The sequence below is a fragment of the Sturnus vulgaris genome, chromosome 9 (assembly GCF_052056855.1).
Source record: "Sturnus vulgaris isolate bStuVul1 chromosome 9, bStuVul1.hap1, whole genome shotgun sequence".
In the NCBI taxonomy this organism is placed as follows: Eukaryota; Metazoa; Chordata; class Aves; order Passeriformes; family Sturnidae; genus Sturnus; species Sturnus vulgaris.
The window spans coordinates 28,375,612-28,402,278 of NC_142251.1; the positions used below are offsets into that span (position 1 = coordinate 28,375,612).

The following is a 26,667-nucleotide window of genomic DNA, read 5'->3' on the forward strand; positions in this document are numbered from 1 at the left end:
GTAATTCACAACTGCTGGAGGCTGACATAATAGCCAGCCCAGGGTTTAGCTCTGGCAGATGCAGCAAAGGAGCTGTTTCCAAGGTGCTGATCAGATGTCATCATTGAAAATCATGCCTTGTCTTTTTTTATGGGTCATTTTATAAATCTCAATGATGAGCTTGCTTTTTCCAAGTTTTTATTGTTACTTCTAGTTTTTCTTTTTAATCAAGGGTGGAAATGTGGGGGGAAAAAAATCAAGGAATAGCCTGAGGTGTTCTTTTCCAGACAGTATGTGTTTGTTGGGTTTTGGTCTTGTCTTTTCTCCCTCCCTAAGGCTGCAGTAATACTAACAGACAGAAAGTAGAATTTTGCTTCCCTAGGCACTGAGAATATCTATAGATCCCACAGGTGATACCTGCTCAGGGTGTGGAAGTTGTGTAGGACACCAGGTTTTGGACAGGATCACTGAACTGGAGTGCCAGGATGGTGAGGTTAGCAAGGTCTAGGAGTTAGTGTTGATCTGAGGTGGAATTGGAGGAATTGAGAATAATGAAATTTTGGATGTTCTAGATACTTGGCAATGCCAAAGAAGCCTTTGCCAGACTGGCAGGGCCAGCTGGCTTTTGTGTTATCCACCAGCCAAATGGTGGAAAAGGCACAGGGTACAGAGTGTTACCTGTGGGACACACATGATAGCAATGAAGACAGGGCTGGTTGAATATTAAGTCAGTTTAAAACCTCTAGTTCAGACTCTAGGGCTTTCAGAAGTTTACCCTGAGCTATTAAGCAGCTGGTTCTGCCTTCTCTGCCATTTTATGGTTGTAGACAGATCTACTTTGTCTAGCAGGAGCAGGAATTCCCACTTCCACAGCCAAGGCATTGTCACTAATTTTGTGTTGCCTTCCTATTCAAGGTTAAGTAAAACGGATTTTTAAAGCCTTAAACTGCTCCAGCTTAGATCTCTGAGGAAAGTCTGTCTAGATCATGTGTTAACCATCACAAGAGTTAAAAAATTATTTTCAGCTTTTCTCTCCTGTGTAGTTAGGTTAGCAGACAGTGGAGTGAGATGTGTTTCATAAGTATATTTCTTCCCACAAGAAGAAACATTCTAGTTAAGGATGTTATTCTTGCTCACAATACTTTGGCTTAAAAAGGCACAAATTGTGGTGCATTATTTGTGACTATTCCCAAATTGATCCCACCTGCAGATATCATGTGTGGTTGAGCTTCCTAGAGGTAGCTGGGCCCTATCTCCTCATCAGGACTGAGGAACTGAATGTTATCCATGGCTTGGTGCTCCCTCTGTGGAAATCACCAGCCCCCAAAATCTGCTCTGTTTAGAAGATCCTTCTCTGAACAGCTGATTGCAGTGACCATAGGCTGTGTCACTTCATGCTGGTGTTCCTTTACATGAATATCACATCACTTGAGTGAATTAGGCTGTAATCCAGATTGAAATTTCATGCCTGCATGTTTTTCCATAGTGACTGCAACCTATATCCTGTTCTACTCAGATTTCTGGAGAAGTTCCCCTCAAAGTTTACTTGCCTGCCATTTTTGTGGTTGTTCAACATTATGTATAAAATTTTACATGAAGTTGAAAATTAAACTTTTGCTGGAGCTCATGAAAGAAAAGAAATTTATTGCTTTTAATAGATTTTTTTTAGTAACTAGTTGTCCTAGGAAATGCTCATCTAATGAAGATGTGCAGGGTATTTGGCCAGTGTTAATAATTAATTACTAAAAATCCCCTGAAGATTGGCAGTAACTGAGTCTTTTTAATTAAACCAAGTGAGGAGATTGCTGATGGAACTGTTCTGTTCAAAGCAAGAGTTTTTCTGGATGGTGTAAAGTTCCAAACTGTGAAGGGAAGATTGTGCTGCTGTATCACAAACCAGAATAATGCCCAGTGCTTGCAAAATCCCTTCTTTGCTCAAAGAACATGCAACTGAGCAGAGCATTGGGCCCTGAACTCACATCTTCTGCTGCTGTTGGACTCTTCTGCCATTTCCTGTTACACCAGCTTTGTCTATAGCTCACCCTAAAGCACTGTGTGGTGATTTTTACCAGGAATACGATGAGGAATGGGCTAAAAAAATCCAGACGGAGAAGTTCCGGTGGCACAACTCGCAGTGGCTGGAGATGGTGGAGAGCCGGCAGATGGACGACAGCGAGCAGTACCTGTATGGGGACGATCCCATCGAGCCCTACATCCACGAGGGGGATATTCTGGAGAGACCTGACCTCTTCTATAATGCAGGTAAGGCAGCTCCTCTCGGTATCTAGCACTGGGAGTGCCACCTCTGCATTTGCAGTGGGAGCTTGAGCTGAGCCTGGCTCAGTCCAGCAGGACAGGTCCTGTTTTGTGGCATTGGGAGCAGCACTGGTGCCAGCCAGGGATGGGCTTGTCCTCCTTGAGGTTACCTAGACAAGATTAAGAGAGCACAAGTGGGTATTTATTAAAGGCCTTCATTAGGCACACCTTGGGCAGTCAAAAGCCTCCAAGAGGGGCTGTACCCAAGATGGACAATGGTCACAAGTTTTTCAGACAGATAAAAGTTTGGTCCATTTACATATCAGGGGTTAATCCTCCAATTACAGCTTCAGGTAATGAAGTAATTTTGCTGCTCCACAATTCACTTTTTGTTGATATTTTTCAGGGCCTGAGGCTGTAGGGTGTCCTTGAGTTTCAGGCCCAGAGAGGAATTGTTTTGTCTGAATAAAACATGAAGAGAGTAGCTAACACTTTATATGGAGTTTGGAGTTACACTGAAGCAATACAGGATTTGAAAAATAGAAAAGCTAAAATCCTAAGGCCTCAGGGTGTTAGTGAGGGATTAAGTACTGTGTATCCATGATTTTAGGAAATGTTACAGGTCTGCAGGAATATGAGTAGACCTGTCTCAGAGAGCTGATGAACCATGACAATGGAGTCAAATAAAGGTGGCTCAGCCTTGTTCTTCCCAACTATTTCTTGTGTCCATAGTTTGTTTTCTTTGTAAACAAAAACTTTCTCTCATCCCTGTTAAATTCACAGCTGTGGGATTTATGCTGAATTTTGCTCTGCCTATTGTGTTAGTTGTATAATGGGATTTTTATTGCAGATATTGATGAAAGACTTCAATTGAGCCACAGCAAACTTGTAGATTACTTAGCAGAGGCCATCATTCCATGACTTTAAACTAATCTATCTGTATAATTTTTGTTGTTGTATATCTAGGATTTAGAGAAGTGTGTGAATCTCTTCTGTACATGCTGATTTATCTAATCCAGTGTTGCCAGCTGTTCAGGAGGAAGGTTTAAAAAAACTTTGCAGGAGACAATAATGAAATCATTTACCCAGTGGCTAAATGTCTTCATAACTTTCTGTAACTAGGAGTTGGCTTACCCCCCTCAAACTTGTGGGTTTAGATCCTTTTCAAACTCCTGCATAACTGAGTGCATGGATTTTTGCTTTTTTTTTTTTTTTTTTTTTTAGAATTGCTGGGTTTGAGTCCGTGTTTTTAATTTTCCACATAAGTGTCCAGTCCTGTGCCATGAAGCATGAGTCACAAAACTGTGTGACTCTGGATCAATTTTCAGGAAGAGTAATTAGAAAAACAAAACCACTAAACCCCATCATCTTCACTCATAGTTACTGCAAGAAAAGAATTGTGCAAGATCTCAGTAGCATGTCAAATACTGTTCTCAAAGGATATCAGAACATAAGGCTTCTTTTTCTTCTGACACAGCAACTTGCTTCTTTAGTATCATATTTTTTTCCCTTTTGGATTTTTTGTGTTGGAATTGACACTTGACTGGGAAGGAAGGGTAGAATTCTGGTGATATGTTCTGCAGATGTTTAAAATGTGCTTTTGTTTTTAAAGGTAGCCCTTTTTAAAGAGTGATTCTATTCGAAGGGTAGATTCACTTCTCAAATTCATTGCAACAAGTGTCAATAATTGTGTGCTTCTGCAATTTCCTAGACTTCAGCTTTTGAAATGTGGCATCTCAGAAGGGACATAATATTATTTTGAAAAGGCTACAGGTTAAGGTACCAACTGGAGCAGGGATTTGGGTTTCTGAAGGACAGATCATTACCTAGAGAAAGAAACCCAAACCCACCAAAAGTACAAATCTTTGTGCAGTCAGAAATCAAATACCTGTATTTTGTAGGATAATTTTAGAAGTGATCTGCACTGATGGCTGACACTCAGTCCAAGTCCCACCTTGACCATAATCATTCTTGAGCTGTCTGATGGCAAGATGGGTTCCCTATTTCATGACAGGCCAATCTCTGTCTTGCACAGTAATTTAAATCTACATGAAAAATGTGGTAGAATCTCTGAAGTTACCTTCCTGAGCTCAGTGTCTCTCTTGCTCTGAAAGTACATAACCTAATTTATGTTGAAATGTACATAACAACAGATGTCCTTTAACTGTGTAATCACATTTTCTGCAGCTGATGCTATCCATGTGCTTTCATTTTCCTATAAATTCATGTGAGCCATAACTCTGAGTGTTATGGTTTGACTGTTAACACTCTTGATTGAAGACACTTTAAGTAGTGGTAGCAGTAGCCTCAGAGTTAAAATGTAGTGCTGGCTTTATTAATACAAAGACAGATGTTATTTTTAACTTTCTCTGCTCTCAAAGAAGAGAAGTTTTAACCTAGCCTGACTACTTAAAATGCACAGTCACTTAAATGGATTGCTTTTGACCTGAAGTGCTCCAGGTATAAAAGTGATAATGGTTCTCCTCATTTCAGTTCAGTGGAGCATTCATACCAGGAGGTGAGATAGAAAAATTTGGCACAAGTCTGATTAATAAAGGCCATTTCAACTTTCCTTTCACTTCTTTGGACATTTTCTATTTGTGTGGTGTCACAGGGCACCCGTGTCCTGCTGAACATGCTGAGAGACAGGAATATTGATCCCTGCCAGATCACTTGCTTGTCAAGTCATACTCCTTCACATACTGTACACACATGTCTGCAATTAGAACATGGCCATGTACAGCAATCTGATGCTGCTAAAATGTGGTCTGATCATGGCTGGCATTTTTCATTTGCAATCTGCTGCCTTGCATTCAGTCACTTTCCCATGAGGTATTATCTTCTAAATGAATCTCTGTAGCACCTCATCAAATGTCTCTTAGAAATCTAGATGTGTCAATTCTATTCCTTTTATCACTTGTCACTATATTATCTTCAAAAAACATCAGGTAAATTCATAAAGCACGGGGAGATTTGTTTGAATGCCAGAGTCGTCATCTCTAAGCCCTTGTGTCTGTAAGTAACTTTCCACTGCTTCCTGCACAGGCAGTTTTAGTAGTTCTGAAACCACAGAGGTTAAGCTAAGTGGCCTGTGACTCCCTGGATCTTATCTTTCTTTCTTTAAAGTGGAATGGCATTTGTAACTTCCTAGTCATTAGGAATCCCTTTCTTCCCTCTCTTAAACTCTTAATGTATCAGTGTGGATGTACCTGTTTCTGCCCTGGTTTTATGGGGATGCTTTCTGCACTTCAGGTCTGGAATCGTTTTCATACAGTAATGGAGACAAACTGATGTAGAGTCTGTTTGAATGAAAGAGCTTGTTCTATCTGATTACAGCCTAGTACTAATTACCAAGTAAGAACTGTGCCCTTAATATTAAAAAGAAATGTGTTTTGTGAATGGGAGCAGCAAAGAGTTAAGCTGAGCTCTCATTCAGCTGGGGTCAGTTCAGTGACTTTACTTCAAAGACACTCTGGATTTACAGTGATGTAACAGAAGGAAGATGTTAGCTCCTGATTTTCTTTTCCTCATAAAGCAAGCAGAGACTGTGAAGCCTTTAAGGAATACTTCTGGCTTTACAAATGTCTGCATCTTCATATGCCAGTGTTGTAATGTAAAGGAAGCACAAAAAAATCTGTAAGCTATGTTCTTGAGAGGATATCATGTGAAAAGCCTGCCCTTGTTGGAAAGAGCTCTGAGTTATTAAAAGATGGGCAAGATAAAAGAAATAAGTTTGAAGTCACTTTCTTGTTTTTCTCAACAAGTTTGAAGAGATACAGTGGTGCAGTGTAGAGTCTGAACAATTAAGACCTTTGCTGATTTTTTTATTTTTATGCTGCTGGCCCAGATTAATGATATACCTTTTTCATTACTTGTTCTCTGGCCTTACTTTGATGGGTAAAACAATATTTGTCTTGAAATAACTTTTATAGGCTTAAGGAAGAAGGGCTAAGAGAATATCTAAGGGAATATTTCTTAGGTGCAGCATTTTTCAGGGCAGTGGGCTGAGGCTCCTTGGAGCCCCAGTAAGGGGTTTTTGTATCTGAACTTGCTGTTTTTCAGTATTATTGTTGATTTTTGTTCCTCACAGAAATATTGTAAGTTACATTCCTCTTGAATTACTAAAACAAACCAGGCCAGGTGGTTTTGCCCACTTGCCCTCAATCCTGCTCCTTTACAAGTCACTGATTTTGTTTTTCTAGATGGGCTGATAGCCCCTGATGGAGCTGTGAGTCCAGATATCTTCGGGGATTACCAGCTGCAGAATGGAGACCTGGTGGGGCAGCACCCCTTCTCTGGCAAGTAAGTTCCTCCTGGTAAAGTATTCTTATCATCCAGCTGTGGCTCTTCAAGTTTCTTTATAGTGCTCAGTAATTTTTGTCCCCATAGCAGTAGGAATGATTTACACTGCACAAGCAGGGCTAGTCTGGTATCTGAATCACATTTCTATGTTAACATCCTAACAAGCTGTAATACATCTACAGCTTTCCAAAGGCTATAGAACATAACAATAACACAGAACACACCACCTGGTATGACAGCTACTCAAATACTCTTCAGACATTGGGAAACATCTAATGAGAGGCTTGAGATGCTGATTACTCAGATGATGTTTGTTTCCAATATTCTTAAACTTAAAAGAAGTCTTTCAGCTGCTGTAGGTTTGGAGTTTTTTTGGTATTTTTCCATTAATCTAAGTGTTCCTAAGGTATTCTCAGTTGGATTCCTGAGGGCACTTTGAAAATGGGCTGTAGGAGCAAAAGGCATCAGCTTTTGCTGATATTCTGGGAGATCTTTCTCTGAATTACCCCTCTGCTGAAAACTTCTCAATGTTGGTAAGCTGTTCCAGTTTGAATTTCTGAGTAAACTTCTCCCATGAGTTCAAAATAGAAAAGACTCATTTCCACAATGGAATCTTCATAAATCCTGATGCCATAGAGTTTAGGAAGTACCTTTTATAAAGCATTAATTCTGTGGACTCATGAGCAGGAAATGGTTCAAACATTTGATAGTCAAGGTACAGCATTCACTTCAGCAGGATCCAGCTATCTGGATATGCCCAGCCCTGGGGCTGAGGCTGTTTCTTTCCAAAGGAAGAATGTTCTTTTCACCACTAACAACTTTGTAAAATCTTAATTTATTCACAATATGTACAGCTGAAGCAAAAAAGATTTTCCTTCTTTACTTTGGCTTCTTTAAATTAATCAAAACTGGTGGACAGTTACTTTTGTTGGTTTATTCTGCTTGTAATGCATCAGAAAGCAGAACATTGAGCAAGGGTTGGAGTGGTAGCAGCATTTTTAAGGACAGATTAAAATAATGTACTCAGGGGAAAAAAAAGCAGCGTTTGAGATGGATCTTCTATAAAAAAAAGTAAATATTTATACTCAGTGAGCATCAAGTTCAGAGTAGTGTGAGTCTGTGTTTGGGAAGGGGATGCTGGTGCCCATGCTGATCATTTCCAAATGTGCAACCTTTGGTGCAGAGCTTGCAGGTGAGAGAGAAACTGAGGTAAGTGTGAGCTCTGTGCTGCTCTTGGGGTCTTAGTGGGTGACTCACCATTTTTAACTTCAGAATAGGCACACAACCCACGAGGTGATGGATTTCTGTTCACCAGAACATTGGAGGGTGCTCCCAGCAGTCTTCAAGCCCACCTGGAGGTGTGGGGAAAGGTGTGTAGGGTAGAGCTTGCAGACTCCTTTGTTTCCAGTAAACTTAGAGAAAGCCCCAGTCAAGATACTCTTGTTTTGCCAGAGAGCTTTCAGCTGGGAAACAAAACCATCTTCAGTGTCCTTGTTAAAAATGAAGGCACATCAGTCAGCCTCAAATTGCAGTCCCTCAGGGAGCTCCAGTAGTAACCTGCTTTTTAATCTGATTGTATTCCAGCTAACATGAGTAGCAAAATACATCTGGTGTATACCTAGTTAAATTAAGTATTTGTAGAATTTTCTTGCATGTTTCAAGGCATTCTAAAGGCTCACCTCAAGAATGAAAACAGAAAAACTGCAGGTTGGCCCAATGATGATGGCCTCTGGAAATATTGGGATTTCTCACTAGAATTCTGTTTTCTAGAAGACAGCAATTTCACTAGGATTGCTCCATGGACTTATCTGCAGTCCAGACACACAGTCTAATTGGAAACAGTGTGGAGTGCTGCAAATGTTCTGTCTTATTTGTAGCAGAGCAGGAGTGAATTGTTTGATAGAATAGATAGTGGCAGCTGAGTGGCCAATCCCACTGTTCACATGTGGGTCATTATGGGCTGGAAGTGCTTGGCGCCAGCAGCCAGGATTTCCTGATGCTCAGACCTAATGTAAAATGCATTAGTGCTCCAAGGCATGAGCCATGGAATTGCCAGTCCCAGGAGTCTGGAGCTGCCTTCTCCCAATTTGAACTGGTGTTGGAAGGTAAAACCATACGTGCTACAGAGCCTAATTAAAAATAATAGCAGCAAGTCAAGGCGCTTTTTATGTGTTATATAGTGTACATTTCAGCCATACCAAAACATAATTCTAGGGTATTTTTATGCTTACAGTTTACAGCTAACAAGAACCTTATGTCAAGGATTTATTTTTAACCAGTTCCAGCTTTTAATAAATCAAGATTTTTGTTATAAAAATGGTTCATTTTTCTGTTATTAATATTTAAATATGTTTTCAGAAACTTTTTTAGCAAGAAAGCTGTGAGTTGTGGTTTTCATAGACAATTAGCAAGTAAGTTAATAGTAACATGTTTTGGAAGTTCAGAGAGAGATTGCTAATTATGAGTTGATTCTTGGTTTTGGTCTTTCAATTTGTTACACTCTATTTATTATACATTTATTTGTTGTGCCTGTGTCTTCTGTCTTCTTTGCCTTTTATATTTAGCTTTTCAATTCTGTAATAGAAGCAGTTTTTGCTAAGCAATGGGGTGAGTTCTGAAGTCTCTTTGTCATTTAAAAGAGTCTCTTTGCCATTTAAGACCACCCTGTGAATTTTGAGGTAGGTAACAACCATGAGCTGACTTCTTGCTCCTCGGACTTAAATAATTTAATCCTTTCTTCTTTCTGCATTCCTATGAGAAAGAATGAGGATATGTTACCTCTTTAATTTCTCTGAGGCTATTTCCTGTCCTTGCAATGTGCTCAGAGTGGATCAGGACTTTCCCTTGCCTCCAGGAGGGCTGAAAAGGCAGCCAGAAAGTCCCACATTAGTGGCTGCACATCACTGAGAAACTGAGTTCAACTGGTGTTGGTGCTCTCAGTGCATTACCAGGCCTTAGGTGTGCTCTGATCACCATCCTGATTTTTGGAGCCAAAGAAATGTGTCTATGAGGAGAGGCTGTCAAGGACCACAGTGAAACTCAAAACTGTCCTGGAGATTTTCCCTGCAAGTGATGTTTGATAACTCAGCCCATACCACCTGCCATGTGTCCTGTAGTTACTCCTGTTACAGTGTGAACTTCCTTGGCTGGGGGATGCTGTTCCAGCAGAGATCCAGGGCACTCTGTGCCATTGCAATTCCACACTGTTTCATTTGGGAAGATTCAGGGCAATTGGAGCAGGAACTGTATGCAAAGGTGCAGCTGCTGAAGTGGTTGACTCTCCTGTAATCCAGCAGGGAAACCACAAGCGTCTCTTGTGGAGTGCCTGTCCCAGGAGACACTGGACCTCCACACCTAGAGCTGCTGCACAGTTTTAGGAGGATGGGGAAGTGCTTTTTTGAAGTCAAGCAGAACAGGAATTAAAAACAGTTGAATTATGGATGGGCACCTGCACTTGGCAGTAAAAGCATCTCTTGATCTGGGGAATTAGGTGGAGTGGCTCAGAGGTTTTTTTTCAACGACACTGCCTTCCCTTCATGTGATGTCTTGGACTCATCCTTTGAAACCTGGAGTAGGGTTACTCTCAGGACTTGAGAATGCCACCTCACATGGTCCTGCATTGTGAAGTAAAGAAAAACTCTGAAGGGAACTGTAAGAGTATTTAGCCCTGAATTCAGTTTGTAGATTTGCTTGCATGCTTTCTGTTCTGGATGTGTCCACATCCTGATAATTGTTATTTCTGTTACTTGTCATCATGAAGCAGAATCAGCACAAAAGTGAAGACCTGGGCAGCTGCCATTTTTCTGATAGTGCCACCCTGAGAAATGCTGTTTTTCTGGGGATCTAACTTGTGTGTTTTGCAGCTTCCATTTACAGCTCTTATCCCTGAACTGTATTCTTAGTGGAGTTGTACTGTTACCTACGAGGCCTATAAATGGAATTATTTCAGAATGTAACATCCACAGAAGCAGTGATAAAGTCCATAAACAGCATCTCTTGTTTTCCTCAAAGGTTTGGAGCAGAATGCAGACAGATTGTAAGGTATGTTTTCCATTCAGCAGAAAAGATGTGGCTGAGGAGTTTGTTTTGACAGCTTCTCTCCAGGTTTTTTTCATTGGCTAGGAAAAGACTTTTGTGATTAGATTACCAGCTCTGAATCATCTTACTGTCTTTCAGAAGCAGATGGGCACTAGGCATAGATTTGAAATTTTCATCTGTTATTAAAATCTGAATTCAAGGTTTCTGGTTCTGATAAGGCTTAATATTGAGTGAAAGTTTTATGATTGTGGCAAACAAAAATCCCTCACCTTTGGCTGATGTGATGACAGCTTAGTGTCTGAGCTGCAGGGGATAAAGACCAGCTGAAAGACATCTTCCAGAATCTAGGGTCATTTATCAAATTTTAATCACCTTCAGGAGACTAATTACTTTCTTAAGACACAAACATAATAGTGATGGCTAAATACCTTATAATAGAGACAGCCACGGTATTTTTCTTGCCTTCTTTCCCAGCTACAACTAGGTAATGGTACAAACTCTGAGTTCAAAAGCCAGTTTTTGGTTAATATCTTCAACAGAGTTCTCAAATCTTCTCGGTCTGTAGCTTTTAAAAGATTAATAGTTAGGAATGCTAGAGCTGGCCAGAACTTTTTTCTTCCCTGAGGAAATTTTCTCCAATGCAGGATCCTTTAACCTTGTTACAAAATGCAGTAGAGCTGCCATTGCACAATCCCCCTTTTCTCAGAGACAAGGCCTTTCTGTGTGTGCTGTTCCCAGCATGTGCACTCTCAGCTCTTCCCAACAGAGATGTGACTGAGGCTTCTTCCCAGGAAGCAGTGAGGTTTGGCATGTCAAGCACAGCCAGTTTTATGGGGTGACTGCATGTCTCTGTCCTTGGTGGAACATCTTTCCTCTTGCCTGGATTTACAGCCTAAAGCTGGAGCTGCATGTCTTGTTTTTGCCATGGCAGGTCATTGGGATGTTTTGTGAGCTCAGTGTCTGCAGCAGGCTGCTCTGTGCTGGCCCCAGGGAAGCTGTGGCTGCTCTTGGCAAATTCCAGGGTGCACAGCTGGGCTCTTGTGTCTGGGCTTGATGGAAACAGTACCTGGCCACAGGTCCTGGTGCTCCAAGACTCCCAGTGTGACTTGGCAACCACATGGGATGTCTGCATGTGCTAAAAGTCCACACTAAATGGCAAGAATGCTCATATCTGTGGCCTTCTTGCACTTGGAAGCCCTGATGAAAATCAGGTGGGGGTTTTCATGGTGGAACAACCTAGAGCTGTAGGCTTTCATTGCTGTTGATTGCTGCACTGTGGTGTGAATTCCCAGCTGAACAGCTCCCATCTGGGTCAGGTGCTGGCAAATGTGCACTTTGTGCATGATTTTCAAAATGCTTTTAAATGGTTGTACCTGTAACTTATGTCCTACTTTGACATTTAGACCAATATTCCATATAGATCCTCATATTCAGTTAGATTTGCTAAGGAAAGGACTGAAGGAATTGGTGATCTTGGTGACCCTGCCAGGGAGTGTCTCATCCACCTTCTACTTTCAGTAAAGTTCAGCACAGTTTATTTCAAAGTTGGAACATTCCCTTCCCAGACTTTCAGGAGGTAAGAACCATCTTGCAGGCTGTCTCAGGGTGAAAACCCACTCTGTTAGCAGACAGCAGCAGGGATCAGTGGCAGAACAAACTGTTTCATGCTCCTTGAGACAAGAAATGTCTCAAAAAATGTTCTCATGCAGAGTCTGTGCTGAGAGTACCCACATCTCTTTCCTCCTCATTTGAACAGAGGCAGTAATACTTCCCTGTCTTAGAGGTGGACATACAGTGAATATAAAATCTTTTAATTATTGAAAAGAAAATCTAGAAGAGTATAAATTACTATTACAAGATGATTCTACTTTGAACCATTTTCTTGTAGTGATATGTCTTACAGCTCTGTGCAGTACTTCTTCTTTTTCATAATTAAACCTTATTTTAAAAACAAAACCCAATTTAGTTGCCTTTGCAGTATGTTCAGCAGAGTTGTACTCAGCTTCTGCCATTTGGACACTATTTAATTTGCATTTCCCAGGAGAATTGAATTAGGTTTTATTAGTAAATTGGGCCTATAACCTTGCAGGCAGTTTTTATTAGTTTATCACACATCAGTATTAGCAAATTGTAAATCCCACTGAAACGAATTTGAAAAGGCCTTAAAGAAAAGCCCAGAACCAATCAAGCTCCTGGACTCAAATAAGGGAGTTTGTGTTGGTTGGTTTATGTTTGTTTGTTTTTTTGAATCCCACAGAAGTCTTGTTAGTGTCAGCAGAGTCACCTTTTTATCTCATTCTGTTGTCCTAACTGTGCTTACATGTTTAGTTTTATAGACATTAAAGGAAGTGGCAGAGAAGTTTTGTTCCTCACTGCCTATCCAGGTGCTGCATACCCCTGGAACTGAGCTTTTGCATCTGAAAGATTGTGAGAAGGAAGAGGGAACTGCTGCCTTTTGGAGGGTTTTGGAACAGTCTGGAACAAGCTTATTGAAAGACTTCACTTGACTGCTTCAGGTTCTGCCTAGATCATGGCTTAAAATGCCCCAAAATTCACAGTGTAGTTATTCTCCTTCAGTACTGAAATGTGGCAGTGGTGCTTCCAGAGCAGGAAGGCTTCATTGCTAAGAGCTTTTCAATGTGATCTTGAATTTTTTTGTTTCTTACAGTAATTTGTTTCTGCATCAGTACTAAACTAGAGCTCTATGTCCTTTCTTGGTTTTGGTTTTTTTTTTTGAGTAGTAGTCATATTCCTGATAGCTGTCACTTCGTTATTTTTTCATACTGTCTTCTCAAAGCCTTGTTTATAGAAATGCTGCAACCTGATCATATAATCCAGTTTAGGAGTCACTAATAAATGTCTGACCAATTTCTGCTGTTATGCTGTAGCCAGTTACTGGAGCATTTCTGAAGACAGGGGTCTGATTATTCCAGAGGATGAAGATTTTGCCTTGTGGCCCATATTCATCAATGACATTTTCCCAGAGTTTGGAGAACTTTTGCACCACTGAAGGATTAGGGCTGTAATTGAGGAATAGCCATAGAAGGACAATATTCTTCATATCCAATAACTTTTGAATATGCTTGGGTGTTTATTTGTTGTCACTGTGTTCTTAGGATCAGGAGAAGCTCCCAAGCAGCTCTCCATGTATCCCCCACACACAGCCAATGCCCACAGTCCTTGAGAGCTGATAGCCAAGGTGGGGGGGAAACAGGTGAGGGAGGAGAAGAGAAGTTACTCCTCCAGTGTTAGGTGGCAGAGCTGGAGCAGGAGAAGGGAACTGACTCCTCCAGGTCAGGTGGCAGAGCTGGAGCAGGGAATGGACTCCTCCAGGTCAGGTGGCAGAGCTGGAGCAGGGCAGGGCTCTCCTGAGTGCTCCCACAGTGACCAGACCACACCACCTCGCCAAGGTGTGTGGTCTGGAGCCGGGAAGGATCAGGTTGCCCTCGTTTCATTTACTGTAAGAGAGGTTTAATTGCTCCCAACAATTGCAGCACTATGGGACAGATGAAATAGCTTGCTGGGGAATATTTTAACACAGTTAAAATAGCCCAGTTTTTTCAGCAAGTTGCAGATGCCATTTGGGAAGAGAATAAGTATTGAGGTTTTAATGCACTTCAGCTCTTTTGGAATACAGGATACTTGGGCCTCTTTCAATTGCAGTCACTTCTTACACATTTTTTAGTTGCTTTTTATTTTATTATATTCCACCTGCAGTTGGCCTCGTTTAACCATCATGGTTTAGGTGGCTATTAAGAATTTTAAAAGAATATCCAAATGCTGAAGCAGTGAGCTCAAGTACTTTGGAATGTCTTACCAAAAAATCCCCCTAACCTGGGTCTGTCTCTTCTGAAATGTAACATTAATTAATTCCCACGTTCTGTCTGCTGCTCAGTCCCTCCAGATGTGCTACTAGGAATAGACTGGCTCCCTGGTTACAAGCCATCTGGGCTCTGTAAACTGATTTGCACTTATATTAAACAATAAGTGAACAGAATGCGGAAGAGTTATTAAAGCAAATGTACATTGCTTATAAATCTCAAAGTAAAATATTAAAATGTAGTAAAGGGGAATGGAATGTGCAAATGAAGACCTGCTTGTTTTTAATGAGTTTAGCTGTGACCTTCTCGATTTCAACCAAAAGAAAAGAATTTTATTTTTCTCTTTAAAAAATAAAAAAAAAAAAAGAAAAAGAAACTATAAAACTGCTTACAGAAGTATCTGAGACAAAAACAAGGAAATATAATGTTCTAAACTTGACTGGTCCAAACCACTCAAGCTGCTGTGACAGCTCATAAAACTGAGAGTAGTTTTTAACTGGACTCTGTTTTACATTGCCAGAGTGAATTTTCCTTGCAGGAAGTAGCCAGAAGGTTTATTTAGTTTCCAGACTGCTGCTTTGATCTTTCCATTCTGTCACTTCTCAGGTTACATAGCCCTTTTTCACTGCAGTAAATCTGCAACAGTTAATGAGAATAAAATTTCCTCCTTCTCACTGATCACATGCTGTTAAATGCCAAACCACAGCCAGCAGCATATTTGCAGAATTCGGCTGCACTGTACAAAAACAGCACAATCAGTTTAATCTTGTTGGTTTTGTAATTCATTTTATTGAGCTTTCCTTTTTCAAGTGACCTATTTTATCAAGACAAGTGGTTGCAAGGCCAGATCTGGAAGAAAGATTTAAAACTGTAATAAAGTGAGGGGTGTTTTGTGTGCTGGGTTTAAGCATGCTCACAGGATTCAAAATTAAACTTAAAATGAGGAGTTTTAAAAAGGCCCATATATCAGTGGGATATTTCTTGTGGTTATTATCTGAACTGAACATATGCTCTGAACCAGTCTCTAGCATAAGAATTAATACATCAAATTAATTTCTTTGCCAAATACTTAAAATTGTTTTGATTCTAAAATTTTACTCTGATTCTGTGTTTATCAGCCTCAGCCATCCAATTCCAAAGACTGACCCACCCTTTTCCCTCTGGAAAACTAAGATTATGGGTTTTTTAACTCTGAGATTTAAAAAAAATAATAATAAATTGGCTTACAGAGTTTATTTGCCTTCGGGGTTTTGAGCTTTTTAAATTTTATTTTGTCCAGTACTCCCTGATCAACCTTTTTGGTCTGGAAGCATTTGATTTTTCATTTGTTTAAGCTGAGTTTTTTATATAATAGTGCTACTCGAAGATACAGATCTCCAAGAACACATTCCTTGTCTGTCTTTGTATCTCCTTGTCTGTATTTGTATCTCTCTTGTTTCCTGATATATCCAGTGTTATTCCTAATAAAAAAAAAAGTTGGTAAGAGACATTGAGATTTATTTTCTTCTTGATTTTCAGTAAAAACATTGCTGATTTGGCATTGACAAGATTTCACTATCTACCTGTGCTGATATATCAAAGTGTTTGAAATCAGGACAATCATCTGTGGTGGTAAAAAAGATTTCAAATTTCTTCATCAGTAAGAAGAGTGCAACTCCATTTGCTGTGTGTGCTGGAGCGAGCACTGCAAATCCCCCAGCAATGTTAACTTTCAGAAAAGGCTTTGAAAGCTTTTATTGGCTGCAGCTGGAAGTCAGAGCAGAAGGGATTTCTTGGTGCTCCCTCCCTCCCTCTCTCCTTCCCTCTCTCCTTCCCCCCAGCATCTGGATTCTCATCCACACCGGGCTGCCCTGCAGACAGCACCGTGTCCCCAGTGCCCCGTGGCACAGCAGGGAACTCCTGTCCCCGTTTGTGTTGGAGGACAGAACTGAGTGCTTGTGCTTGGGCTTGAGGTGTTTATATAGACATTTAAAGGGGCAATTCTCCACCAAAAAGCTGCATTTTTGCTTCAGCTGCTCATCTCTGAGTACATTTTCAGTGACTTGCTCTAGCACAGGAAGCAAGGAACACTTCTGTGTGGAAATGGGAGGCTTAGTGGGAGTTGGAGCAGATCCTGATCTGATCAGTGACACCAGTCATCTCTGTGAAACTTCAGCATCTTACTTTGCTCAGGCAGTTGCCTGAAGCTTTCTGTACCCAGCCTAAGACTGAGCTTGCTGGAGACAATTAAAGAGAGGCTTGAAAGCTTCCCAAGCCAGGCCTATCCTTAGGTCAGGTTTAGGCAATGTAGTCTTCAGTTTATGGAGCTGACACACTTTGGACTGTGCAAGGAGAGATGGGGAAAATCTTGCTTTTTATTGCCTGTTCCTCAGGGCTTTTTTTATTTGTTTTAGTTCTTAATTAATTCTTAAGAAATGGATGTATCTAATCAGTGGGTTTGGACAGTTGTTGAGCCAAGAGAACAGGAGATGTTTCTGTCAGGCTTATAATGGAAAGCCAGAGCTCTTGATTTCCGTTCCAGCTCTGTCTGTGCACTTGACCTTTTAAGAAATCCTGTAGAGAATGGCTGAGAAACTCCCTGTTGGTGTGGCAGGGCTGTGAGGCTGACTGCAGGAGTGCTGCAGGAGCTCTCCCCATGTCTTTCAAAGGAACAACGTGGCTGCATGAAACAACTGCAGCCTTGGAGCTGCTCTTTTTCCCCCTGTCTCTGTTGGGGATTGGTTGCTTTTCTAGCAGAGCAGAAATAAACTTTTTTTTTCCTAAAGGGTTTTACAGAATAAGCAAAAAGTTTTTACTGTCTATGTCAGTCTAATTTGAGTCTTCTCATTACTGTAGTTTGTCATTTGGCTGTCTTTAATGTCTGGGGTGTTTTCTCTTCCAATACTCCAGTGGGAAACTGAGGTCATGGAGAAAAGGAGCAACTTGTCCAGGATCACCCAGCAGGTAACTGACAGAGCAAGAAACTGAGGCCAAATCTCAGGCTGTGTTTGCAGAGCAGGGATGGCAGGAGCTACAGCTTTCAAGCAAGGCTTTGCACTGAATTTGGCTAAGAAAGGTCATTTGTTTTTGGTTCACTGCTTTCTTACTATTCAGTTGGGAATTTTTTTTTATTTTTTTTTTTAATGCTGCCTTCCCCCAGTGAATTTTGGCGTGGTTATTGCTTGGTGCATAGCTGGAGCCTGACACAGAAGACACAGTGCTCATTTCTCCACCATTGTCAGCTTTCCATTTGTTTGTAATTAAATGGGAGAAACAGCAGTATTGTGCTGAGATACAACTGGGCAACAAGTCCAGAAGCAATTGGAAACTTCAAGTCATTAAATACACTGAAGAAAGCTGGATCACATGGAAGGAGAGACATGATCATATCCATAAAAGCTGTATTATGATGCACGAGGGAGCTAAAGTATTATTGCACAGGTTCATTTGGATATTTTCTGTCTTGTGAGCAGATACAATATTACTATTTAAGGGACATTAATGTCTAATGTTAATGTAGAGATGGACTTGGGTGATTGATGCAGTGGGTACAGTCACAGACACTGCCACAAAACTCTCCTCCCACTTGAGCTTGAGGAACAGAAAGCATGAAAAAAAAAGCTTCACAGATAGAGGAGAAAAACTTGGGGTCATGAGAGGCAGACTTTAGGAGACTTGTGGTTTATAGTTTAACGTCACTACCAGTAGTGGGAGAATCTACAGCTACAAGATATTGTATTAAGAAACATTGTTTTTTCCTAAGGCTTCTCAGTTGTATGCAGTTTCTCCATAACCCATGGTTTGTGCTCTTGCTCTGAAGGACAGAAATTTATGGCCAGTGAAGGCAAACCAGAGGTAACTGGCTTGTAGGAGGAAATGGGATCATCATCTAAATCCCTGGACTTAAAGCAAGGGTACAAGGAACAGTCCTGTGCCCCTTTCTGATGCCCTTTACCCCTGCCATGGCTGGTAAAGGGAGAATGGGGTCCAGCTGCCAGGGAAAATCAGCAGAAAGGCCCTGGCTGCAGAGGCTCTGAGCCTTGGTTCCAGTGTGATGGCTCCTTGGTACCTGCAGAGGATTAGTTAAATGTGTCCCACCTGCACACAGCTTTAGAAGCTGGAGGTCTGTGTGTGTGTTCTGTGGAATTCAAAACCATTTCCCACCTGCTGTGCTTGGATGCACAGTGTGCCTTAATCCCTGCTTGTGCAATGGGTCAGGGCCTGGATGCCCCCAGCTCCCCCTGCCTTTCCATGCCTGGTCTCTGTGCAGGGGAAACCTGGGGAGGGAGGAAGGGGGGGGGAGTGCAGCATTCACCAGCCAGTCTGCTAATTGAGCATCCCTGTGTGGTTACACTGCCCTGCACTGCAGTCCTTGTCCAGAGCAGCACTCATCAACACTTCAGGAACAAACAAAAACACCGAGATGAGGGCAAAATACAGCCTTTGCTGCTGCTACTTGTGTGTGTCTTGTTGGCAAGTGTTCTAATCAGTGAGCTGTATCTCATTTGTACAGGTTATAATGCTGTGCTTGCCTTGAGATTAGAGACTGGTGTGCCACCCCTGTGGCTCTGGCACCTCCTGAGGGAAAAGCACAGCCTTCAGTATTTATCTGAACATGATCTCTTTTGTCTGTTAGCAACAGGAATGTGATCCAGCATTGTGGAATACAGGGGATCACGGCATGAGAATTTATAAGGGAATTCAGGATGGGAACTCTACTGTCACATATTAATAGATTCATGGCAGAGAAAATTTAGGACTTCCACGTGATGTGCAGCTGAAATTCTGAACACCTGCCTGGGCTGAGGTGGGGATGGCTTGGGAGTGAAGACTGATTTTTAGAAACAATAATAGCCAGTGTATAGAGGGGGAAGGTGCAGAGAAAACAGTGGGACTGCCATGAACTGGACTGTTACCAGGCTTCTAAAGATGCTCAGAACCCCTCTGGTTCTAACCTCTTTCTCTGATCCTCTGGAGGAGTTTTGGAAAGCTGCAGGTGTGATCAGAGGTGCCACGTGTCAATAGAGGCTGCCTGTAAACCCTCCTAGCAGCTCACTGGAGCATGTGGAGAAATTTGGGTGTGAGTCCTTCATTAGGGCTTGGTAGGGTTGTTCATGGGTTGAGAGTTGTAGTGTTTGGTTGGTCTTACCAAGGGCAGGGGATATACACAGTTAGAAATCTATAGATTTTTAAAAAATAAAATAGATTTTATTTTTAATAAGCTTATAAATCTTGTATCCCCACTGAGTGGCTGAGAGCTTCTGAGACACGAGGGCTTGTGATGCAGAGTAAGGAGGGAGGCTTGACAGGGTTTTAGAAAAAGTTTAGAATGGAAAGAATTAGAGATGAAATCTTGGCTCTGATGGAAGCACTCTATGTGTTTAGTTTGCAGTTCATTTTCAGAGGGCTGTGATTCTGGGGTGCTTTGATTTTGGGCAGAAATTAATGAAACTTTGGCCCCAAAGTATGAGCTCCTAAACTGGTATTTCAGCCTCAAAGGCTTCCAGGGCCACTGTCACGTACACAGGCAGTGACAGTGTCTTACAGAGACACTGATACAATGTGTGCCAAACTGCCTCAGAACTGTTTCCCAGGCAGTGCTTCCTGCTGGGATCTCTCCAAGACCCATGGATCCTACTGGGAGGCTTTCAGTTGGATTTCAAGTGTTTGCTTTTGATCAAGAATCTCCCCAGTGATGCTGCACTTGCCTTTCTGAGGCCCTGCTTATGCTGGAGGAATTAGTACCTGGGAATTAGGCAGTGGTTTGAGAGCCCCTGGTCCCAGTGTGAGCACCGGTGTGGACAGGGCTGGAGTGTGCAGCATCAGGGGAGCTCTGGGGTCACTCTGCATCCAGGTGTTAATTACTCACGTGTTAATTGCCCAGCCCAGGCTCACCAGCCTCTCCTGACACCCTGGGGAGCAGCACAGACACCTGGAGGGGAACCCCAGCAGAGGATTGCTCTGTGGGAGCCTGCTGAGCTTTCCACACATCCCACGAAGCCAATCTAGTTCAGAAGGGTTTTGTGGATGAGCAGGATGCTGGCTGCCATTTCCTGTTGGGAGAGAGGACACAACTGGTCTTGACATCTTGAATTTTGTCAGGGCACCTAAGATCCTCCATGGGTATATTAATTTGGATGCTCTGAATCAGAGCAAACATCAATAAGCAGGGCTGTTAAGAAATCTCTCCTCACTCATGCACATCAGGAACATTTTCCTCTTCGGCATGTGTTCCTCAGTTCCCTAGCAGTACAAGCAAATGGGAAAGTTCAGCTGTCATTTGGGGAAGGTCATAGATCACACTAGCAGCCTGAGTAATCCAAGAGGTTTTAAGTATCACAGCATTTAGTTTAAAGTGAAATTTGCTCTGACAGGGGCTGGCAGACCAATAGGAAAAAGAAATATTTGTGCTTGGAGAAGTGCATGTGTAGAGACCTCGAGTATAACTGATGGCTGGAAGTGATTTCAGTCTAAAAAAAACAAATCATTAAGAGAGTGCATAGGGGTAAAATACACAGTTCATATTTTAAAGGGTCTCAAAATGAACCAGCAACTGAGGTTAGCAGTACATAGTAATTAGCTGGGCTGTTCACTGTTTAACTCCATGAGCCCCAGGCGTGGGGCTGAGCTTTGCACAAGAGCCCGGTTGTGCTGTGCCGGGCGGCGAGCGCCGCTGTGCGCACGCGTCCCTGTGACACACACGGCTTGCGGGGACTTGCAGATGGAGGCAGCAGCCCGAGCTCAGTGTCTGATCGCACAGCTCTGTGATCCACATCCACTGCACAGCTGCAGGGCTGAATGCACTTCTGCCTGCCCAGTCACATAGCAGTGAGCACTGGGAGGAAAAATACTAACTTGGGCATGAGTATTGTTGCCCCGATGGATAATTATGTGACCCTAATTTAGGCTTGGTGCTTGCTCTGCTGAGCACCGAGTTTCTTGGTAGATGCTGTAGCATAAAGCCAACAACACTTTTTTTCCTAGGAGCAAGCCTTGATGTTGATTGCTGGTATAAATCTGAGCACACATGGCACAGATCATGATCTCAGGCCAGTCGTTATCCAGCAAGTGTTTACAGCCCAGAGCTGCCATCTCTGCTGGCTCTCCCCTTCTGCTGTTCTTGGCAGAAGGGGCAAGGATTCATCAGGACTTGTTTTTAAATCCGTCTTCACCTCGGTGGGTTGTGCCCTTGGCCTGGCAGCCTCGGGAGCGAGCCAGGCTCTGCTCTCCAGGCGTGTGCTGGCTCTGTGGTTGTCCTGCCCCTCTGTCACCTCCTGGGCTCAGGACCCTTCCCTTGAGCTCCCACAGGCTCCGTGCTGCAGGCTGCCAGTGCAAACAATCCAACAGGCAAAGCTGGTATGCTTCAAGAGCACCAGCGTGGAAAAATGAAGGCAGTTTTTTTCAAGCATGGTCGAGACTTCATTTACTTCAGGGAAATGTTTAGATAGGAGAGAGTAGTGATTTGATCAAGGTGTTTTAATGTGATTTTCTGTTTTGTTTTGTTTTTTTTTTTCTTGACTGTCCAAAGCAGTTATCAGCTGATCCATCTCTTCCAGTTTTCTTCAGGACACTAACATATGTCTGAACCATTTGGAAATAACTGATACACCTCAAAGTTTAAACTCTAGAGATCTTTACCTAATTACTTACACATTTATAAAAAAAAATTAAAAACTGATTTGTTGAGAATGTGATTGAAACCATATTTTCTCTGCTCTCTTTATCAGTTTAAATACATTCAGAAGTTCTTTGAATAAAGATTACTGAGCTGGAAGTGGCTGGAAGAGCCCAGCCTGCAGGAATAGAGGCCCATTGCCACCGCGTGGCTCAGGGCGTTATTACACCTCACCCCAAAAGCCCCTGCTGCTTTAGCTTGGGGTGTATAAAGGAGTTCAGGACAGGTTTCAGGCTCCTGTTTTTGCTGTGTCCCTCTGCCACAGGAAACCTGAGGATGGCACTGCTGTGAGCCTGGGCATGGTTGCTACGAGCTTGATTTGCAGTGAGGCAGCAGCCCTGGGCACCCACAGCCTCCTCACTCACCTGAATATCGTTCCAGAAGGAGCTTTGCACAAATTCTACCCTATTCTACCACACTTGTGATAAAAACAACTTATCCACAACTAACATTGTTACAGTCACAGAATACATCATGGAAAGATAAACCCAGAAAAGCGTTTTCTGTTAAAATAGCTCTTCATTTTAAATCAACTGTAGATGTTTTAAAGATCTGTGGAGGAAAGTAATGAATTTAAAGGTAGCCTTAAAGGGTCCCGCTTCTCTGCAGTGTGTCTGGTGTCACTGGGAATTGGTAGAAGCACAGCAGAACCAGACCCTGTGCTTCCAATTCCCACTGTGCCTTCTTTTGGTACATTGTTAACTCATGGCACTGATAGTACTGAAGGAGCCCTTAAGAAATTGGCATTGGTTGAGAGAAGTTTGTTAATTGGTTTGTTTTCTGAACTGCTGAACAAACTGGTCAGCTTCATGCTTGTTCTCAAGAGCTTTGGGCCTGAGAGGGAGACACTGCAGCCAAGGGCAGCCTGAGTGAAGTCTGTCTGTCTGTCTGTCTGTCCCTTTGCACACTGCAAATCAGTGACACAGGAGAGGCAGGGACTGGCTAAGGTGAGTGCTTGGTTTGGGGTTTCTGGAGATGAGAAATAAAGTAATAGGATTTCTCTTAATCCCTTCTTTCAGGAGACTTTCAAAGCTTCAGGCCTGATAATGAGAAAGTTGTTGTTTGTCAGATACAAGGGAGGCATCTGGGGAAGGTGCCTCAGAGGTCACCAGCTCATTTCCTAATGGGCTTGAAAAAAAGTAAGAGGACTTTGGAGTGGATGCAGGAAGGAATGGGTGGCCAGAGGAATGCATTCACAGAGCTTTGCACTGCTGCAGGATACACCAGGGCCACTCTGCTTCTCTCTGCTGTGCTGAAGGGCTGAGCAGCCTGCGAGGTCGGGCTGATGGCTCTGTGCAGGAGTTAGGAGATGGGTGTGGCCAAGTCAGATACACACGGGGAAGATGTGGAAATACAAAGCACTTTCAGGACACAGCATTTCTCAAGATACATCCAAGGAAAATAGTGACTTTTTTTTTTTTTTTCTGCAGCTTGGCTATTGATTGTCCCTTCTATCTCAGAGGACAAATCTCAGCCTCAGACCCTCCACCTTCTCCTGACTATCAGGATATCCCTGAGTGAACTCATTTTCTGAGAAATCGGGTGCTAGGGAACCTTTTCTAGGACCTCACTGAGATCCAATCCAAGGAAAGTGCCTTTGTGAGGACAGTGATGGACATGGTGCCCCCCGTGCAGCTGAGCCCTTTCAGCCCAACCAATTCAGCAGTGCCAGCTCCTTGCAGAGCCAGGGCCTGGGGCCCACCCATTGTACATCTTCTGCAGGGGTCGTTCTTTCCCAGCCTTGACTGTTGCATAACCCATGTTCCATATGGATAATTGGCAGTAATGAGCTTCAGCTTTTCCCCACTCCAAAAGCACTTTGTTCTTTGTGTTTTGACAGTCTTCAGAGGGGAAGTTCGGTTCCTTTCAATGCATCTTTAGTCAGACAATAAATCAGGATCCTTTTCCATTTGTCCCCCTACTGAAGTGGAAGCTAAGAAGTGACATAGCTATGAATAGGCAGTAATCCAGTGTCTTAGGCAATGCTCGTTTTTCCTCTACCTCCTGCATGAGCTATTGTTGAGCATGAAATATGTGCCACTTTTCCCTATGCAGTTCTCGTGTTTTAGTATCTAAGTCGTTGTTGTGGGACTTTTTAGGTGTAAAAGATGCTGTTTTGCATGAAAAAATAATTACTCTGTCTCATTAGTACATAGTTTTTCAGTATGTGATTAATTCCTTCTGCCATTTGGCTGCTGGTCCTGTATCCCACCAGAAGCACCATCTTTTACCAGTTATTCTCACTTTTAGTGTTCTCCATTCACCTCAGAAATTCCCTGAAGGCAGGGAATGACACTCTTCAGATGTGCTGTGTAGGGCAGGGTTACAGCAGGTTTTGCCAGAAGCCTGAAGGACAGGGTAACTTCAATGTATAGAGGGAGACACTAAGTGGTGGAAGTAAAGTGCTTGGCCAGTAAATCTGTGAAAGGAGGGAAGAGAAGACTTTGGCTCTCCTGGGATTCCTCTTGGACCTGAAAGCCTTTCCCTGATTGGAGTTGCACTGGTGTCTCTGCACCATTTCTTTTTGCACCAGGGAAGTGGTGGCAAAGTTTCCTTACAAAACCATCTCTGTGGCAATGATGCCTTCGGATTTCAGCTTGTGTATTTTTCATATATTTGCAATCCTGCAGTTCTTGAGTGTATAACTGAACTCCATAGACAGTGTTACTGTTCTCCCATTTTGGTCAGACACACCAATTCCTCTCCAGGCCTGGAATCAAGGACACCTCACTGCCTCAGGCCCTGAGAGATGGAAACAGAAGTGAGTTGAGGGGATCAAACTGGGAGTAAATTACTTCATTACCTGAAGCTGTAATTGGAAGATTCACCCCCAATATGCAAATAGGCCAAACTTATAGAAGTGTGAAAACTTGTGACTCGTGTGTAGCCCCTGGGGGGGATTTGTCTGCCCAAATGTACCCGAAGGCTCTTCAATAAATAGAACAGCTTTTTATTCCCTTAATTTTGTCTGACCTCTGTTTTCAGGTAAGCCCAAAAAGGCATCAGCAGGAGAAGCTGAAGCCCCCAGCACTGGTGTCCCTTCCACACCATACAACCCCCTGGAGTTTGTCTCTCCTTGTTTCTTGCAGCATTGGAGTGGATGGGTTTGGGCAGAGTTCGGGGGTTCCCGGGCGCCCGGCGACCGCCTACGGCTACCGGCCAGACGAGCCCTTCTACTACAGCTACGGAGCACGGTGAGCCCTGCCAGCAGCACCCTGCCAGCAGCACCCTGCCAGCAGCACCCTGCCCTGCTCCTGCATGACTGCACCACCATGGCTCCAGCTCCCTGTATCCTTTGGCATGTGTAGCTCCACAGAAATTTAGTCTTTCTGGGTCCGGTGTGTTAGTGACGGTGTTTACTCTTTGGTTGCTCTTTGTTGTTATTATTTTTGTACAGTAACTGTGACTTCAAAGCAGGAATTGGAAACTACTGGACTGGAAAGTGTCACATTATGTATATTAAGCTACTAATTTAATTTCTATTAAATATAAAAACCTGTGTGGTCAGCAGTGGTGAATGTGTTCCTAACCAATGTTTTGTGTGTTTTACAAGGCACTTATGAAGAGTGCTCCATGTGCAGTGTGTTTAACATGGACTGGTTCCCTCTCACATTTCAGTCACAGAACACCACTAAGCCCCAGCATCTCCTGGCACTGCCCTGACACATAGTTTGGACCAAAGTCCAGTCCTGGGTCTGAGCACTTTAATAATGGAAAGATGGCACAGATTGACTCCCCTGCAGCTTCAGACATTTACAGTCTATTTTAAATGCTTGAAAACACTTAAAATTAGAAACTACACAACAGAATACTTTTAGCCTAGTGTTTCAACAGAGTTCTGTGGGCCGAGAGAAGACAGCCACATCCATGCTGAGGGCCAGCAAGAAACACTGTACCTTGGTTCAGAATCCAGAGGCAAAGCCTTTACCCCAGCTTCCCTGTGTGGAAGCACAAATCCATGCTGTCCTGCTGGTGTCTGGGGTTTCAGCTGGATTTAAGCAGGGATCAGTGAGCAGCAGAGTCAGGCCAGGACCCCTGACGCTGGACTCACAGTGTGGTGATTGTTTTATGTCACGTTTTGAAACAACCTGCAAACGGAACTCAGGCTAAAGCTGTTCTTCAGCTGTGCATGCCCCCTGTAACAGACAGGAGAAAGGGATGGTAATGCCCTCTCTGCCACAGCTACCCAGGCAGCAGTTCAAATTTTCACTTTGTAAAAGAAAAGTTACCTCTACCTCATCATTTTCTTTTGTTAATGCCTACTGATTTGCAGATTTGCTCCTCTTCTTCCTCCTTCCTTTATGGCTTAAACAGAAAGTTGACTTGCATCAGGGGCTGATCCTACAAACCCAGTCACCAGGAATTCCATAAGACTGGGCTCTGTGCTGGGAAGGTGATCTTCAAAGGCATGGGATTGTTTGGGGAATCTGACAAACTCTTAGTCTTATACTTCAAAAATACCTTTGAAATAAAAATTGTTTTGCAACCCTGTGTTATCTTTACAAAGTGTGCAAGTACTTTTATGAGCACCGTTACTCCCTGTGTTTCAAGCTGCATGACTGGAAACGAGTCTAAAATTAGCTATGGTATTTCATAGCAGTTTTCAGCCTTCTCCCT

The 26,667-nt window shown here is 42.7% G+C and overlaps 1 protein-coding gene across 3 annotated transcripts in view; it reads left to right on the plus strand.

Annotated features, from left to right (window-relative positions):
* KIFAP3 (kinesin associated protein 3) overlaps positions 1-25,557 on the plus strand; it is a 66,477-nt gene extending 40,920 nt beyond the window's left edge. For all 3 annotated transcript variants that reach the window (XM_014874775.2, XM_014874776.2, XM_088170292.1), the window contains exons 18-20: positions 2,052-2,241; positions 6,438-6,537; positions 25,140-25,557. In XM_014874775.2, the coding sequence (XP_014730261.2) occupies positions 2,052-2,241; positions 6,438-6,537; positions 25,140-25,248 (399 nt within the window). In that variant the 3' untranslated portion in view covers positions 25,249-25,557. The remainder of the gene's footprint in view (positions 1-2,051; positions 2,242-6,437; positions 6,538-25,139) is intronic.
* The last annotated feature ends 1,110 nt before the right edge of the window (positions 25,558-26,667 follow it).